The 16,395-nt window shown below is 38.2% G+C and overlaps 1 protein-coding gene across 4 annotated transcripts in view; it reads right to left on the bottom strand.

Moving 5' to 3' along the window:
* CPSF6 (cleavage and polyadenylation specific factor 6) overlaps window positions 1-16,157 on the bottom strand; it is a 33,841-nt gene extending 17,684 nt beyond the window's left edge. For 2 of the 4 annotated variants that reach the window (XM_060657012.3, XM_060657013.3), the window contains exons 1-7: window positions 16,025-16,157; window positions 7,834-8,043; window positions 5,607-5,710; window positions 2,349-2,494; window positions 1,267-1,440; window positions 1,026-1,136; window positions 76-580 (exon numbers count right to left, since the gene is read on the bottom strand). In XM_060657012.3, the coding sequence (XP_060512995.1) occupies window positions 76-580; window positions 1,026-1,136; window positions 1,267-1,440; window positions 2,349-2,494; window positions 5,607-5,710; window positions 7,834-8,043; window positions 16,025-16,084 (1,310 nt within the window). In that variant the 5' untranslated portion in view covers window positions 16,085-16,157. The remainder of the gene's footprint in view (window positions 1-75; window positions 581-1,025; window positions 1,137-1,266; window positions 1,441-2,348; window positions 2,495-5,606; window positions 5,711-7,833; window positions 8,044-16,024) is intronic. The other 2 variants (XM_060657014.3, XM_060657015.3) reach the window with 1 other exon arrangement.
* Window positions 16,158-16,395: the final 238 nt, after the last annotated feature.

Genomic DNA, 16,395 nt, shown 5'->3' with positions numbered 1-16,395 from the left:
GCGATGAAACGTAGAGTATTTTTTACCGATCAAATAACACACCAAGTCTACTGTCATAGATACATACTGACTTACCTGCCAGGAGGCCCATAGTCACCCCTATCATACGGTGGAGGTCGGCCATATGGATCTGTTGGTGGTGGACCCCGGCTATCTGATGTAGGCATGCCGCTGTTAGTCGGTGGAGGAAAGAAAGCCGGGTTCACATGTGGAGCTGGTGGTGGGGCACCTGGAGGTGGTCCAGGAAGATGCGGAGGAGGAGCAAGTGTAAGGGGTGGCCCAAGAGGGCCAGGTGGGCGAGGTGGAAAGGGGCCTGGAGGTGGAGGTGGTCCCTGTTGTGGAGGTGGTGGACCAGGAGGGGGGCCGTAGCCCGGAACTGGAGGTGGAGGGCCAGGAGGAAGCGGACCCAACGGAGGCTGCCCAAAAGGTTGTCCAGGAAAAAGAACTGGTGGTGGTGGGCGATCTCCTCGATTAGGAGGCCCAGCTAGAGGAGGAGGCAGAACCTGACCAGGAGGTGGAGGACCTGGTGGTCCAGGTGGGCCTGGAGGACCTAAGGGTGGACGTGGTGGAGTCTGTCCAGCTATAGAATAGAGGAGAGAGAAGGAGAGAGAAAAAAACCACTTCAATAAGGTATTTTAACCTTAATGCCAAGATTATACTTTTAAAACACAACTCATAGACCAAGATTCTTTCTCTTTAAATGAAACCCATATGGTAAATGCTACACTAACAACTATGAAAGTGAAGTACATCTTTACAATTTTAACCAGCTCAATTTATGCTTAAGAAAAATTATTGAAACAAAAAACGTTAATAAAGATTACAATGCTTAGAGATAGTTTCCATCTTTCAGTGTACACACACTTCTTACAGTGAAATCACCCACCTTATATTCTACTCTGATGCCAAGCTAGAAAGTGAAACAAGGAAAAATGGTCTTGAAAGGATTTTTTAAGAGGTAAGAAAATAAGACGGATGTAAATATTCTATATATAAGTCAAGCAAGTTTGGAGAAAAATAAAGACCTTTTAGGCCAAAAATGGGTATTTCCTCTATGCTGTGCCCCATATGCCATGGAATCCTAGTTTCCAGGAACAAAGGCCGAGTTCCTTTAACAAGATGCTTGATCAAATTTCCTGGATTCCAAAAATAGCATAACAAGGAGAGTAAGTCACATTAATAATGCATTACTTGAAAAAGAGAGAAAAGGAAAAGAGGTATTAAGGTAGACACATTTTATCCATGGTAATTTAAGAAAAATTTTACCTGGAAAAGGTGGGGGTGGCCCTCCTGGTCCTGTTGGTCCAGGAAATCTGTCCCCACCGGGAACAGCCCCTGGAAAACGGCCCCGTCCTCTACCACCTTGTGGAAATGCTGCACGTGAACTGCCTCCTGGAGGACCAGCTTTACCTTCCCCAGACATTTGTCCTGATTGTGTAGCTGTAAATATCCAAATACTCATAAATAGCATTTATTAAAATAGTCCTCTGAAATGTAACCACTGTTATTTAGAAATAACTCTACTTCAAAGTTCACATATGCTATATACTAACTTGCAGATGTCTTGGGCCTGTCCAAACTACATGAGAAGTACTGGATGGAAACATTCACATCTATTTAAGTTCTTTTGAAGTCTCAAAATATCCAGAGTTAAATGTATTTCCAGTGGGTAAATATGAGTTACTTTCAAAATACCAATACTCAGCAGCAGCCAAGACTAAAATTCTCCAACAGAAATCTGAATTTCAGTAAGCACAGATTATTTAAATTTCGTATCATATTCTTCAGTTAAGTCTTAACTGCTAAAACATTAAAAGAAAAACAGCCACTTGAATTTGTTAATTACACGATTATCCACCTTATCTCTTTAAGTGAGAGCATTTCTAAGTGTTGTTAATGGCCAATCTTTTCTATATTCACTTTACCAAGTGGTGAAAGATCTTGGTGCCAAGCAGAAAATCAATGAATATTTTCTGGTTATCAGTGGTTTCTCCCCCACCATAACACACATCCACATAACTTCCCTTCAATCTAAAGATTAGAATGTAGTTTCTTCCTTTCTCTAGGATGGGAATGACAGGACAAGACTGGCAGAGCTATAGAACTTGCACACTGTTGTATAATATTGGGTCTGTGACATCTAGAGAAAAATGGGAATAAGTTTCCAGTATATAGGACCATAGCCATAAACCAGTAATCAAATCAAATTTAAGGGATAAACTTTCTAAAATGGATTCTCCAATGAACTAAACATTAAAATGACTTCTCTAGTGTAACATCTAACAAATGCTAGCAACATTGGCTAAAAATGCACATCTTTTAATAAAGGCCTCTGAGGGATTGCTTACTTTTCCTGGACTGCATTTCAAATTGACTCAGGAACTGTTTATTGCATGGAGTTACAACAGGATTCTGACCATGAAGTTCTCTTTTAGGCAACAGATCCATTAACTTTTTTGAGGATGCTTCAGATCCAACACCAACAAGGGCAAACCTAAAAGATGTTTAAAGGGGCAAAGACAGAAAGTGAGGAGGGATTAACAAAGCTACTGTTATTAAAAAGGAAATAGTACGAATTTACCTTTAAGAAAAATGAAAATATTTTTTTAAGGTAAAACTATACAAGTTCACACTTTCATCCTTAGCTTTTTCAAAATAACAACCTACCATACAATTCACTCAATTAAAGTGTACAATAAGTGTATATTCAGAGTTTTAGAACGATCACAATTTTAGAGCATTTTCATCATCTCAAAATGAAAGCCCATACTCATTAGCTGTGACTCCATTTCCTCCCAACCCCCAACTTTAGGAAAGCACTAATTCACTTTCTATCTCTATGAATTTACCGATTTTGAACATTTCATATACATGAAATTATACAATATGTGGTCCTTTATGAATAGCTTCTTTCACTTAACATAATGGCTTTAAAATTTATGCATGTTGTAGTATGCATCATTACTCAATGTCTTTTTATGGCTGAATAATATTTCACGATATGGATACAACACATTTAAAAAAATCCATTCATTAGTTGATGGACATTTGGGTTGTTTCCATTTCTTGGTTATTATGAATAATGCCACTGTGCAAACATGCTCAACATCACTGACCAGAAGGGTAATGTCAGTCAAAAACCACAATGAGATGCCATTTCATACCCACTAGGATGGCTATAATTAATAAGATAAACAGTGCTGTTGAAGATGTAGAGAAACTGAAAATTTCATACACTACTGACGGGAATGTAAAATGGTACGTCACTTTGACAAATAATCTGACAATTCCTTCAAAGGCTAAATATAGACTTAACATAGGGGTGCCTGGGTGGCTTAGTTGGTTAAGCGTCGACTTTGGCTCAGGTCACAATCTCACAGTTCATGAGTTCGAGCCCCATGTCTGGCTCTGTGCTGACAGCTTGGAGCCTGCTTCAGATTCTGTGTTTCCCTCTCTCTCTCTGCCCCTCCCCTGCTCATGTTCTGTCTCTCTCAAAAATAAAATAAACATTAAAAAAATTAAAGATATATATATATATTTATGTGTATTTATATATATACTTACATACATACTTATATAATACATATATACGTATATGTAATATATATATACAGTTAACATATAATCCAATAATTCCACTACTGGTATATATATACACCTACCAGAATTGGAATACATATGTTCATATAAAACTGGTACAAGAATATTCACGGGGCATTATTCACAAAAGCAAACATGGAAACAACCTCAATGCCCATCAGATGATGGATGGAATAAAAATGTGATATAACCATATAATGGAATAGTATTTAGCCATAAAAAGAATTAAGTACTGATACATGCTGAGACATGGCTGAATCTTGAAAACATTATGCTAAGTGAAAGAAGTCACAAAGGACCACATATTATATTATTCTATTTATAGAAAATATTCAGAATAAGCAAACTCATAGAGACAAATTGTTAATGGGTATGGGATTTCTTCTGAGGGTCATGAAATGTTCTGGAATTAGTGATAACTGTAAATATACTAAAAATCATCAGATTGGATATTTTTACAATTTAATGTATTTATTAATTTAACAAATATGTATTGAGCACCAACTCCTACATGCCAGGCACAATCCAGGGCTAGGGATACAAGAGTGAACAAAACAAAAATCCTTCCTCTTGTGGAGCTTACAATCTAATTGGAGACAAGACAAATAAGTAAAATACACTATAATAAAGAAAAATAAAGAAAGGAAATAAACTGGGGATAAAATTTCAATTTTATCTGCTCCTACCCTATAGTGATATGAGCAGAAGCTAATATTTTGCATAGGGTGATGAGGGAAGGGAATTCTTTCAGGAGAGTCCTTAATGAAGTGAAAGAGGGGTGCCTGGGTGGCTCAGTTGGTTAAGCATCTGACCCTTGATTTCAGTTCAGGTCATGATCTCATGGTCTTGAGACTGAGTCCTGCATCGGGCTCTGCACTGAGTGTGGAGCCTGCTTTGGATTCTTTCTCAAAATAAGTAAACAAACATATTAAAAAAAAAAGAAAGAAAGAGATCCATGTGGATATTTGGGGGATATAACAAACCAAAAATAAGAAACAACTGGTGTAAAACTCCTAAGCAGGAGTGTTTTTGAGGAACAGCACAGACAAACATTGCTGAAACAGCATAAGGAAGGTGAACAGTGGTAGGAATAAGGTCAGGCAGGTGGTGGGGAAACAGATCATATAGTGCCTTATAGGGCCACAGTTAAGATTCTGGCTTTTACTCTTAGTGATAGAGAGCCATTAGAAGATCTGAAAAGGCAAATATTGATGGCACTTTTTTCCAATATTTACATTTTTTAATAGCATAAGCCATAGGGGATTTGGGGTGAAAGCAAGAACACAGGTAGGAGGCTATTACAAAAGTTCGAGTAAGAGATAATAATGGCTTGGGCCAGGTAAAATAATTACTGTAACACACAAGGTATGATGGAAAGAATTAAGACATTAGAGAGGATGTGCATTTATGGATAAGTACGTTTAACTCATTTTACCAAACATGTTCTAAAACCTGTGAATTGTAATCCTGTTCCTTCTTTTTCCACTAAAAATATAAGCACAAGGAAAAAAACCTGCAAGTATATTCACTAAAATGTTAAGAGTGATTATCTATGGATGGTGAGCTTGTAGCTTTTTATTTTCCTACTTCTGGGTATCTGTTTTTTATAATATTCCTATAATGATCCTATCTCATTCATATAATTTAATAGTTTAAAAAATTGAGCAAAACATTTACGTTACATTATTTTCCAGTTGCCCATCTTTCTCCATCCCTTAATCACAGGATAATAATGCTTCTTCAAACTGTCATTTCAAAAATCATTTCAACCACAGAGAAAACTCAGGAAAATTAAATAGACCTAATCTGTCCACACTTCCAGTTTCACTAGTTTTAGTGACCTAGATCACAAGGTAAGTAAAATCAGTACATATCTCTGCCCAAGAACCCTCTGCCAATGTGGATAATAAAGCGTGTGAATGGTTAACATTAAGAATAGCTACTACCAAAATTACAATCTCTAGTTTCTAACGTATTAGGAAAAAAAATGAAAACAAGATTCTTACCCTTTTGACTGGCCATTTGCCCGATTTTCAAAAAATTTTATCTCCAAAATATCATTTACTCCCAAAGAATGAACTGCTTCAGTTAAGTCTTCATCTGTTGTCCACTGCAAGATATTTCCCCCTCATTAACCATCGAAATATAACCAAGATGTTTATTGTTTCAATTTAGTTTTTAAGGGTAAACTCAGAACAAACAAAAGACCATTAACAGTGCAAATCTAAGTGCAATTTTGCCAGTTGGTCTCCAATTTTTAAATGACACAAAAGCACCTGAGGACATTAACTTCATCCTTTGGTAAGTTTCAGAAATTAGAAGGTATATATCCTTAGAGATAAAATAGACTTTTTTTACTTTTAAAGAATTTCTGGTCTCTCCCAACTTCAAACTGCTATGACATTACATTTTTAATAAAACCAATCTCACTTATCACTTCTCTCCCTAAAGGAAAATTACTTTGGGAAACAAAGTCCACCTTATGTTTGAGTATAAGATTTAAAAAAAAAAAAAAAAAAAAAAAAAAAAAAAAAAAAAAAGGGGGCACATGTATTGAGTACCTATCATGTACTTTATATCAGATATTTAACTCTTAAAACAACCCTATATTAAGTCCTGTTAGTATTCCCATTTCACACATGGTGCAAAAGTTAAAAGGCTTGTCTAAGATCACAAAAGTAATAAATGGAGGAGCTAAGATTCAGTTTTATTTAGCAATCACACTCCTCACAACTACACTGCTACAGTCTCCAATATTATAAAATTGCTCAGACTGAATGATTATGGAGATGGGTTCGTTTTTTAAAAATGTGAACATTTAAAAATAAAATGCTACTTAAGAAGGGTGACAAATGTTAATTTATAGACGATTTTTGAACTTTCAAATTATGCAGTAAATGTTTCTAAGAGAGATGAGGGGAGCCTGGCTGGTTCAGGTCATGATCTCGCCATTCCCAAGTTTGAGTCCCATGTTGGGCTCTGTGCTGACAGCTCAGAGGCTGGAGCCTGTTTTCAGATTCTCTGTCTCCCTCTTTCTCTGCCCCTCCCCTGCTCACGCACACACGCACGCTCTCTCTCAAAAATAAATAAACATTAAAAGCAGGAAAGAAACTCAACAAGCCTGAAATATAAATTAGATGCTGAAAACTTTTTTTTTAAAGTAATCTCTCCACTCAACATGGGGCTCAAACTCACAACCCCAAAATCAAGAGTCGCACGCTCTTCCACCTGAGCCAACCAGGAGACCCTAATAATGAAAGCTTTTAAAAACCAGGGTCGTACTGTGCTTTTCCCTACAGTTCTGAATCCTGATTTCAGACCTTATGTGAGTATTCTTCTTTCTAAAACTAGGATACTGTAAGTATAGTAGTAATAGAATATTACATTTAAACTCAAGACAACTGAACTATATTTAACTGGAATCTCTACCAAAACAAGTTGAATGACCACAAAATTCAAAACTAGATCTAAAATTTATAATGTTCTAGGGGCACCTGGGTGGCTCAGTCAGTTGAGCATCACTTCGGCTCAGGTCACGATCTCGTGGTTTGTGAGTTTGAGCCCCACATCAGGCTCACTGCTGTCAGATTGTAAGTGCAGAGCCCACTTCAGATCCTCTGTCCCTCTCTCTGTGCCCCACCCCGGCCTGCATTCTCCTAAAAATAAATAAATATTAAAAAAAAAAAAAAAAAAATAGGGACCCCCCCCCCCCCCGGGTGGCTCAGTCAGATAAGAGTCTGCCTTTGGCCCAGGTCATGATCTCACAGTTTATGAGTTTGAGCCCTGCATCAGGTTCTCTGCTGTCAGCACAGAGCCTGCTTCAGATCCTCTGTCCCCTTCTCTCCCTCTACCCCGCTCCTACTCTCTCCCTCAAAAAATAAATGTTAAAAAATTTTTTTAATAAAAAAAAACAAACACCAAAAAAACCCACAAAATTTATAACGTTCTAAACATATTTGTATTTCCCTCCTCACTGCATAAACAAGTATATAGAGCAACAAATCAACAATTTATTTTATTTTAATTTATTAGTATTTTTTAAAATACTATGAAATTTATTGTCAAATTGGTTTCCATACAACACCCAGTGCTCATCCCAACAGGTGCCCTCCTCAATGCCATCACCCACGCTCCCCTACAAATTTTTATTTTATAAAAATGGAACAGATTAACTACGTGAACAATTCAAAACCAACTACCGATAAATTTAATTCATACATTAAGTTTACTTACCCATGTCAGATTTCCGATATACAATGCAATTCTCTTTCCAGTATACGTATAGACAACATTTGGTGCTGCTCCTTTACCCACATCATCACCAACAGTTGGTGGGAGAGTATCCATGTAATCACGGTCTTCTGGGGCATCTCCATTATTTGCAGATGGAGAGATGACATCATCATACAAATCTATCTGATCATGCCCACCATATTCAGCTTCCTGAGACACAGAAATAATGCCCTAGATTATACAACAGTCAGACTACCACTAAATAATAAGAATACAAATTCATTCAACTATTTTGTTTTAAAAATCCAGTAGAAAATAAAGCCCCAAAGATCTCTGTACAAATCTTTAGGCCATAGATGTAATCTTGAATGGTGCCTCTAAAGTGAATTTTTACACAATAAATGCTATTTTCCCACTGATATATGTTATAATACAGGAAATAACGTTCCTCAGGGAAAAGAATACGTAGACAAAATACAGTAACAATATAAAACTTTTCTTGGAAGTACAATATTCTGAAAGTAGAAATAACAATACATAAATGCAAATAGATGGACTTTAAAAAACAATACAAAAATATCACAAACTTAAATCCATTATAAATCTTTAACTGCAGAAAAATACAACTATTATTTTCTATGATACTCAGAATCTTGTTTTTCAACTCTGTGAAAGATGTTAGTTTTAGAAAAAAGCACACTGAGCTAAGCCAACAGGAAGGGATGAAGAAATGTGGGTACCTAAATTATTCCAAAATCATAACAAATCAACAGGAAAAGAGAAACTATAAATAAAATGAGTAAGACTATTCAAATTAGTATCTAGTGATAGTTCCATTATTCTCAGTCAATAAAGAGTTAATGCTTACTAGACTTCTTAGATCTGCAGTCAATTTAGCAAAAGATATCTAGTCAATTAGCAAGAGAAAAGTGATATGAACAAGGATCTAGTAAAGCTCTGCCATTGAGTGTCACCAACAGAATGCCCCTTACAAGCCTAAATGGTAAGAAAAAAAAGAAAACAAAAAAAAAAACATATGTAAATAGCAGAAAAGGAAAAAAGCAGGTTCTACCCTAAGTAAGTACAAGAAAAATGAAATGCAGACATTGGCAGAACACTCATCCCCACTTAAATTGCCTTTAGTAAAGGCCACAGGCTTGACTAGCCAGAATCCGAAGAAAAACTATTATCTTCCTTCCTTTCCAACACTAAGTATCTAAATCAATGTGAACTATTTTATCTTTCTTAGGAGGTAGAATATTTGAGATAATAAAAAGAGAAGCAATTACAATTATAAAACAACAAACTTGAGTTCAGATATAAGCTACATAAGCTATATGCTCTCATTAATATAACTTATTAAGGATGAAATGTTATATAAATGGCACATAATGAGAAGCTAATAGTTCTAATAGTTTTAAGGACTATTACAAGAATAGAGAATGACCCACAGACAGGATTTGTAATATGACTGTAAACAGATCAACAAAATATTGTTATCATAGGCCCCATGGGAACAGAGCTCAATAGCTGTTTTGTTATTCAGAAGGGCATCAGAATTAAGATTTTTTTTTTTTTAAAGAAAAAAGAAAAAGAAAAAGAAAAAAAACCTAAAAGGGGAAATACCAATTATACGCACAGTCAAAGGGATCTGAAATTTACAAAGTCATCTTCAGGTAACCTTCTGCATAACCGAGTTAACCAATTTACTAATTATATAACAGCATCTTTACATAACATTTTGTTATGAGGCACAATGTCTCTAAGACTTACTTAATAAAGAATCCAAGATCTCAAGGTAAGTTAAACAACAAAGCCATCTTTAGCAATGGGCAGAAACTAAGACCACAAGTCACTAAATTATGCCATAATTTTATTTTGTTTGTACAGCAATATCAAAATAATCTTTCTTAACTGAGTTTTTCTTAAAGTAACATGTTCCAATTGCAGTGACAGTGAAAATTAGAAAAAAAGAGGATGAATTTTTGTTATCAAGTTTCAGTGTAGCTGAAGCTTCAGGCAGCTTGGTGGCAGCAGTGGTTCCATACACTTAAGATACTAAAAAGATTCCCACAAGGGGTAGTGGGCATTTTAAACTCCTGCAATCCGGTTCTGTACTTTATCAAATGGAATTATTATTATTACTATTATTATTCAAAGGGAGCTGTGTTTCCATCCTCCTTAGCAGAAACTATAGTCACAATATATGGTCTGAGGGAGAGTCAAAAAGAATGCAAGGATTATTTAAAGGGTTATGAAATAAACACATTATTTGATTTTTCATTAGTTGTAAATCTTGGAAAATGTACACACACTTAAGTAGACAATAATTTATTAGCATAATCGCAGCTACACTGACCTGGTGAATCACAATCACTTACTATTTTTGTCCATCCACAAATTGCTATGTTGACACCAACCAATTTTCCATATTGATATGATTCTATCAATATTTAGGATCAGCCATTTTGTCTGGTAGTTGGACTGCTTCCAATTGGTTGAAGTATGATGCTAATTGAGATCAGGGTCCTGGGGTTTGATATCCACGTGGAATAGTTAGCTTCACTTTGTTTCAAGGCCACAGCCTGTACTTCTAGCCCCAACAGTATGCATTTGAATGTGGTGAAAAAATATTAATGAATCTAAATACATTTGCTACCATTACTAAAAATGCAACTCAGCATATACTCTTTTAATGTCAGTAATCTTCCTTCAGCTTCAGCATATCACATCTATCCTCATTATAAAAAAAGATAACACCACATCTACTTTCTGTTCCCACTTTAAAAGGGGGGGGCATGCATATTCTGTAACTATGCAACATAATATCACAGGTCATATAAAAAAAGGTGAGCTCTGAATGTCTACTGAAAAAAAAATAGCTTCTACTTTGTCATAGAGAAATGGTCAACAGTGTCAAGTTCCACTATGGAAAGAATCTTTTCAAATTATTACCTTTAGCGAGTTTTAATGGCATTCAAAAACCAACCAACCAACCAACCAACCAACCCAAATCAACACAACCCCTCGAAATATTTCAGATGCCAAACACTGCCCAGTCTTTATCTATTTTTCATACTAATTAATCTACTAACAGAGCTGCACATTATATATAACTTCCAGTAAAATAAAAGTTCTTCGGATTTGTTAAAAAATCCAAGTGATTTTTTTCCATTTCCTACATTCTAAATTACTGCAAGCATTATAAAGGCAAGGCATCCTTTCAAGATTTTATACTTCAAGATTATAGTCTACGTGATATACAAGTAGCTGTTGCCACATCAGTGAAAACATTAAAATAACATGGATAGTAAAATAACGAAAATTCTATTAGGTCCTTTTTAAAGGCAATGTTTCTTAACTTTTTCATTACCACCATCTTCTTCCTTCCGAAGACTTATCTTTAGACATACTTTCCTTATCACCTCCCATAAAATTTTAATTTTATGTATATACTGTATATACTATTACTGGGATGACCATGGAATAACAGTATTACACTCTTCACTCTCCCTAATAAGCCCAACATGGCCTTTGGTGATCTGAAATTGTAATAATACCTTTCCTGCATTATATAAATACCAGTCATGGTACAGTAAGAGCCACTTATTTCAAAGCCCCTCTATTAAAAAAACAAAAACAAAAAGGAAGGAATTTAATAGTCATTTCCATTTGGAGAAATATAAAGGAGGGAGAGGTTTACAGTTCGTATTTACAAAATGTATCCCATACCACGGAAGAAAAATACTAGCATGCAAAATCCAACAGCAGATAATCTAATACATATTTATCTTTATAAAAAATACATCATCTTCTGATTTTTATCTACTTACGGTATGAGGAGATATGAAAATTCGTCTGTAATCCCTGTAAAAAGCTCAACTAACAGTAAGGAAGCCAACTTGGTACTAAAAATATGCCACATAAACCACAAAGTGGACAGTTCACAGGCAGCTGATAAAGCTACACTGATAAAATGGGGCGCCTGGGTGGCTCTGTTGGTTGGGTGGCCGACTTCAGCTCAGGTCATGATCTCACAGCTCGAAGGCTCATGGGTTCGAGCCCCGGGTCGGGGCTCTGTGCTGACAGCTCAGAGCCTGGAGCCTGCTTCAGATTCTGTGTCCCCACACACCCCCCCCCCCGCCCCTCCCCTGCACATCCTCTGTCCCTCTCTCTCAAAAATAAACATTAAAATTTTTTTTAAGTAAAGATAAACTACACTGATAAATAATAAAACTAAGAGTTCTAGTTCCCCTAATATTTCTCCCATGGTTTCTCAATCTCTACCTACCTCATTCTCAACCACAGTTTTATCTCAGAGGATATTCTATTAAACATAAATTTATCAGAGACAAGATTTCACTGACATTTGTCCAATAAACTTATTTTTCAAAATGGGCTAAACAACTGGCTAAAGCAGATACACAATGATTAAATATAAAGTATAATGACTCATGAATGAAGGCAAGTTGACTTACGAGGATGTCTAGGTCCTTAACTTCTACACGAATTTTTCCCTAGCCACAACCTATATACATTTTCATTTTAAAGCTGGGTGGTCAGATTACTAAATAAGCACTGCTATCAGTGATCTACCGGCAGACAGATCAGTAACTAAATTCTATACTGAGGTTTTGATCTCCAAACAAGCAAAACACACACTTCAATGTATACAGTGTAAACTTTCCTGAGGTTTCTAGAATTTTTTTACCCCCCCCCCCCCACCAACAAACAAGCTATAAAGATACACATAAAGGAGTGGGTTTTACAATACATGACCTGCCAGAGTGTTATAATTATGTAGAGTCCCTCACCCCCACTACAGAGCATTCTAAGGGTAGAGATTACTGAACTTTGTAACCCTCCTTGTTGGCATATAACAAATAATCAAGAAATGTATTTTGAACAACCGAGTTTAAAAATTTATTTAGTCTTGGTCAAAATAAAAAAGTCTATAATTATATTAAATAGTAGGCTAGTAACTACCACATTAGAACACAAATCCCAGTTCAAACTGGACTGACATATACTATAGAGACTGAAACAGAACTGCTTTCTTCTCAACTCCAGATCAAGTAATGTAGAGGTTTGGAAGTAGTTCAAATTCTCTTTCCACTGGAGCAACTGTTCTCAATTTGGTTACATCCAAAGACCTTCAATTTAAGAACTAAAGAGCACCCATAAAATAGCAAAGTCCCTTATGCCTTCTCCCTTTCTCCAACTTTATTTTCCATTCTTAAATTCATCTGGTGAAGAAAGGAACTCGATAGTCTCACTAAACTTATTCTCAACCCCATCCCCAAATTGAAGTTTCTTCTAAGACACTTGGATGTCTCCTATTTTTTGAAATATGAAAGAAAGAAAGCTTCATAAAATACACCTGAAAAAGGATTCATAAGTATCACTTCAAACAGAAGAAAATGGAAAATAGACTACAGAGAATTTTAAAGTATACAAATGCAATTAAAACTGCACCTCACATGAAGAATAAAGTTTTTTTTGAAGGTTTACAGCAGTTTAGAAGCCAAAATAAGTCAAGATTGATTATACTTAGTAAAACACTTTAGTCAGTATAAGAGTCATAATTTACTTTAGCAACCAGTAGAAAGAAGGTTGCCAGCTCACAATAAAGTGAAAAATCAATCAGGAATAATTCTGTATTACATCTGATTCTGATCAAATTTCAGAAAAATATTTCAACGACAGTAACATTTTCAAAAAGAGGATTAACCTTGAAAACGACCAACCATCTTTTTGTGCAAGAATTACCACAGCAAGCAATAGATAACAAAGGTCAATGCTATGCAAAATAATAACAAAAACAAAGCCTCTATTTAATCCCATTAATGTATTCAAAAGTACTGTATAAAAATTTACTGGTAAAATTATACAACTATGTGTGAAATAAAATGCTAGAAGTTCAAATCAACAAAAAGCTACATTTTTAAGAGAACCCTACAAATAGTTCCTCATCAGGGCCACAAAATTTTAATCTCTTCTTACCTCCTGCTCAGTCAGCACTAGTTACTGCACAGGGATAAACAAGTATCTATCACTCCTTCCAGCTATATGTATTAGAGAAATGCCCATCCCAAATTAAGTATGTGAACGCCTAAAAAAAAAAATCTCTCATGGAGAGGTCCTGAAGAAAGTTCAGTTTCTAAAATTGTACCCAAATTCTTCTTTTATCATAAGGAAAAAGGCAAAGCAAATGTATTTTCTTGTAGGAAAAGCTAATGAAGAAATCTTGAACATTTAATTGTTCCTTTACTTGTGGGTATGGCCCTCTTTTAGATGGAATGTTATGCCCATTTGATAAATAAAAAGAAACTTCCTAGAGATCTTGTGTCTACTGACCTTAAAAGCATTAGAATCTGACTGTAGCACTCAAGATAATTTTCTAATTTGTCACTGACACAACTCAGGCATCACATGTCCAAAATATAAACACAATAAAAGGCACGAAGAATTTAAAACATAACGTTTGATTACACTAACCAGTTTTTAAGGGAGTAGCACACATTTAAAGCTACTTGAAAAAAAAATTTTTTTTTTCTAATACTTAAACCTGGGGCACAAAGTCATTAGTGAAAACAAGAACAGTAAGGATTTCTAGCTTTCCCTATCTTTTAAATACTCTTCAGCCCCTAGTCACAAACAATGTAGGGGCTTTTGTGTGACTCAGTCCTTAAGCCTCCGATTTAGGCTCAGGTCATGATCTCAGGTTCCTGAGTTCCAGCCCCGCATCTGGCTCTGTGCTGACAGCAGGGAGCCTGCATGGGATATTCTCTCATTCCCTCTCTCTCTCTCATTCAAAGATAAATAAGCATTAAAAAAAAATAAGTCTCTAATGTAGGAGGAAAAAAAAAACAAAAAAGAAAAACACATTAACCAATAGCACTGTATTAAGCTTCTCTTACAGACCTGGAAAACATAAAAAAACAAGCTTTTAGGTGCACTACAGTTAGGCACAATTTAATTTTTAAAAATGTGTTACTACATAAAGGCAGCAAAGATGTGAACAGCAGGTTTAGAGCTTACACGTCACTACTCTAGTAAAAAACGAGATCTTTTGCAAAGATGCCCAACATCAGACATCACAGCTCCGCGGCTAGTTCTTCTAGTCAACTGTGGCTTGTGAGATACCGGAAAAACCTTGCATTCTCACTTTCTCCTACCTTTCAAAACGTAAAGCAAATCCCTGGGAAGACATCTAACATTTTGCTTTTTGAAAATCGGGTCTTATTTACAACCCTTTATTTTTACACCGTACTAAAGAATTTCGGCTGAACGTTCTTCATTTTAGCAACTCCTCTTATTTCTTGGTGAGCAACCATCTTATTTTCCCATCCAACCACTACGCTTCCAAGTCTTCCTTTTGGTTCAGGCCACCTATCTTCACACGTATTTTCATCACAAAGCCAAGAACAACTGGGCCTCAACGGCACTGCAAGACCTGAACCACCGAAGCACGGCCCACGCACCGATTTTTAAACACGCTCGATGGTCCAAAAGTCAAACGACGACTTGTTGCAAACGTGCCCACACCTAAGCCGCCTTCAGAAAGTGTGAAGGGAGGAGGAGGAAGGCGCCAAGCCGAAACCTGTCGCAAACTCGAGCAGGAGCCCAGGAAACTGGGCGCGCGGGATACAAAGGGCCATGAATGCGGCCTTCCATGAGGCGACCGTGCGCGGCCGGGGAGACAAAATGGAGCGACGAGAGGAATCGGAGCCCGAGCTGCAGGGCCGGGGAAGAGGCGGCGGCCGGCGCGCGCCCCGCCGGGCTTCTTCCTCGACCCCGCGGCGGGGGAGGGGGCGCGGCGGCGGCCCGTTCTCCCCGCCGCGCACACGCGGCCCCACCGCCCGGGCCTAGCGCGGCGGGAAGCGCCTGCCGGCCGCCGCCAACAATGGAGCTGGTGGCGGCGGCGAGGGAGGGGCCGGCGGCGGCTGCACGGCGGCCCGCGTCCGCGCTCCGGGCCCCGTGGCGGGCCGCAGCGCCCGCGGCCCGCGAAACGATGCGGTAGAACGAGGGGCGAGGGGGGCGCAGAGCCGGGATCGGACGGCGCGGCCCACAAGAGGCAAGGGCGCACGGTCTGCAGCCGCGCCGGCTCACAGCCCACGGCGAGCCCAGGGTCAGCGTCCGGACCGCAGCGCCGCCCGCTTCGGCGGCGTGGGCCCGGGCCCTCACGTACCTGGTTGAACTCTTCGCCTACATCCGCGTAAATGTCTATGTGGTCCACACCGTCCGCCATCTTCCCTCGGCCGAGGCCGCCGCCGCCTCCTGCAGGTCTGCCCGCCGCGGCAGCAGCAGCGGATCTAGCGGCGGGGGCGGGGCGCGCTGCGTCACTTCCGAGGCCCGAGAGACGAGGCGGGGGCGACCGGGGGCGGTCGGGGGCGGCGGTCGCCTCTGCAGCCCGCCCGCTCGGCAGCGCGGAGTAAAAAGCCTGCGTCCCTGCGGGCAGACGCGGCTTCTTTTGTGTGTTAGGCCTGGGGTCTGGGGGCACGTCCCAGCTGTTCCCAGAGACTGTGTTTTCACGTTGCCTCTAGCACACTCCACCGTTTT

This window comes from Panthera onca, chromosome B4 (assembly GCF_046562875.1).
Source record: "Panthera onca isolate mPanOnc1 chromosome B4, mPanOnc1 haplotype 2, whole genome shotgun sequence".
Classification (NCBI taxonomy): Eukaryota; Metazoa; Chordata; class Mammalia; order Carnivora; family Felidae; genus Panthera; species Panthera onca.
Note: the sequence above shows the minus strand (reverse complement) of the source record. Positions and strands in the feature narration are given on the sequence as shown.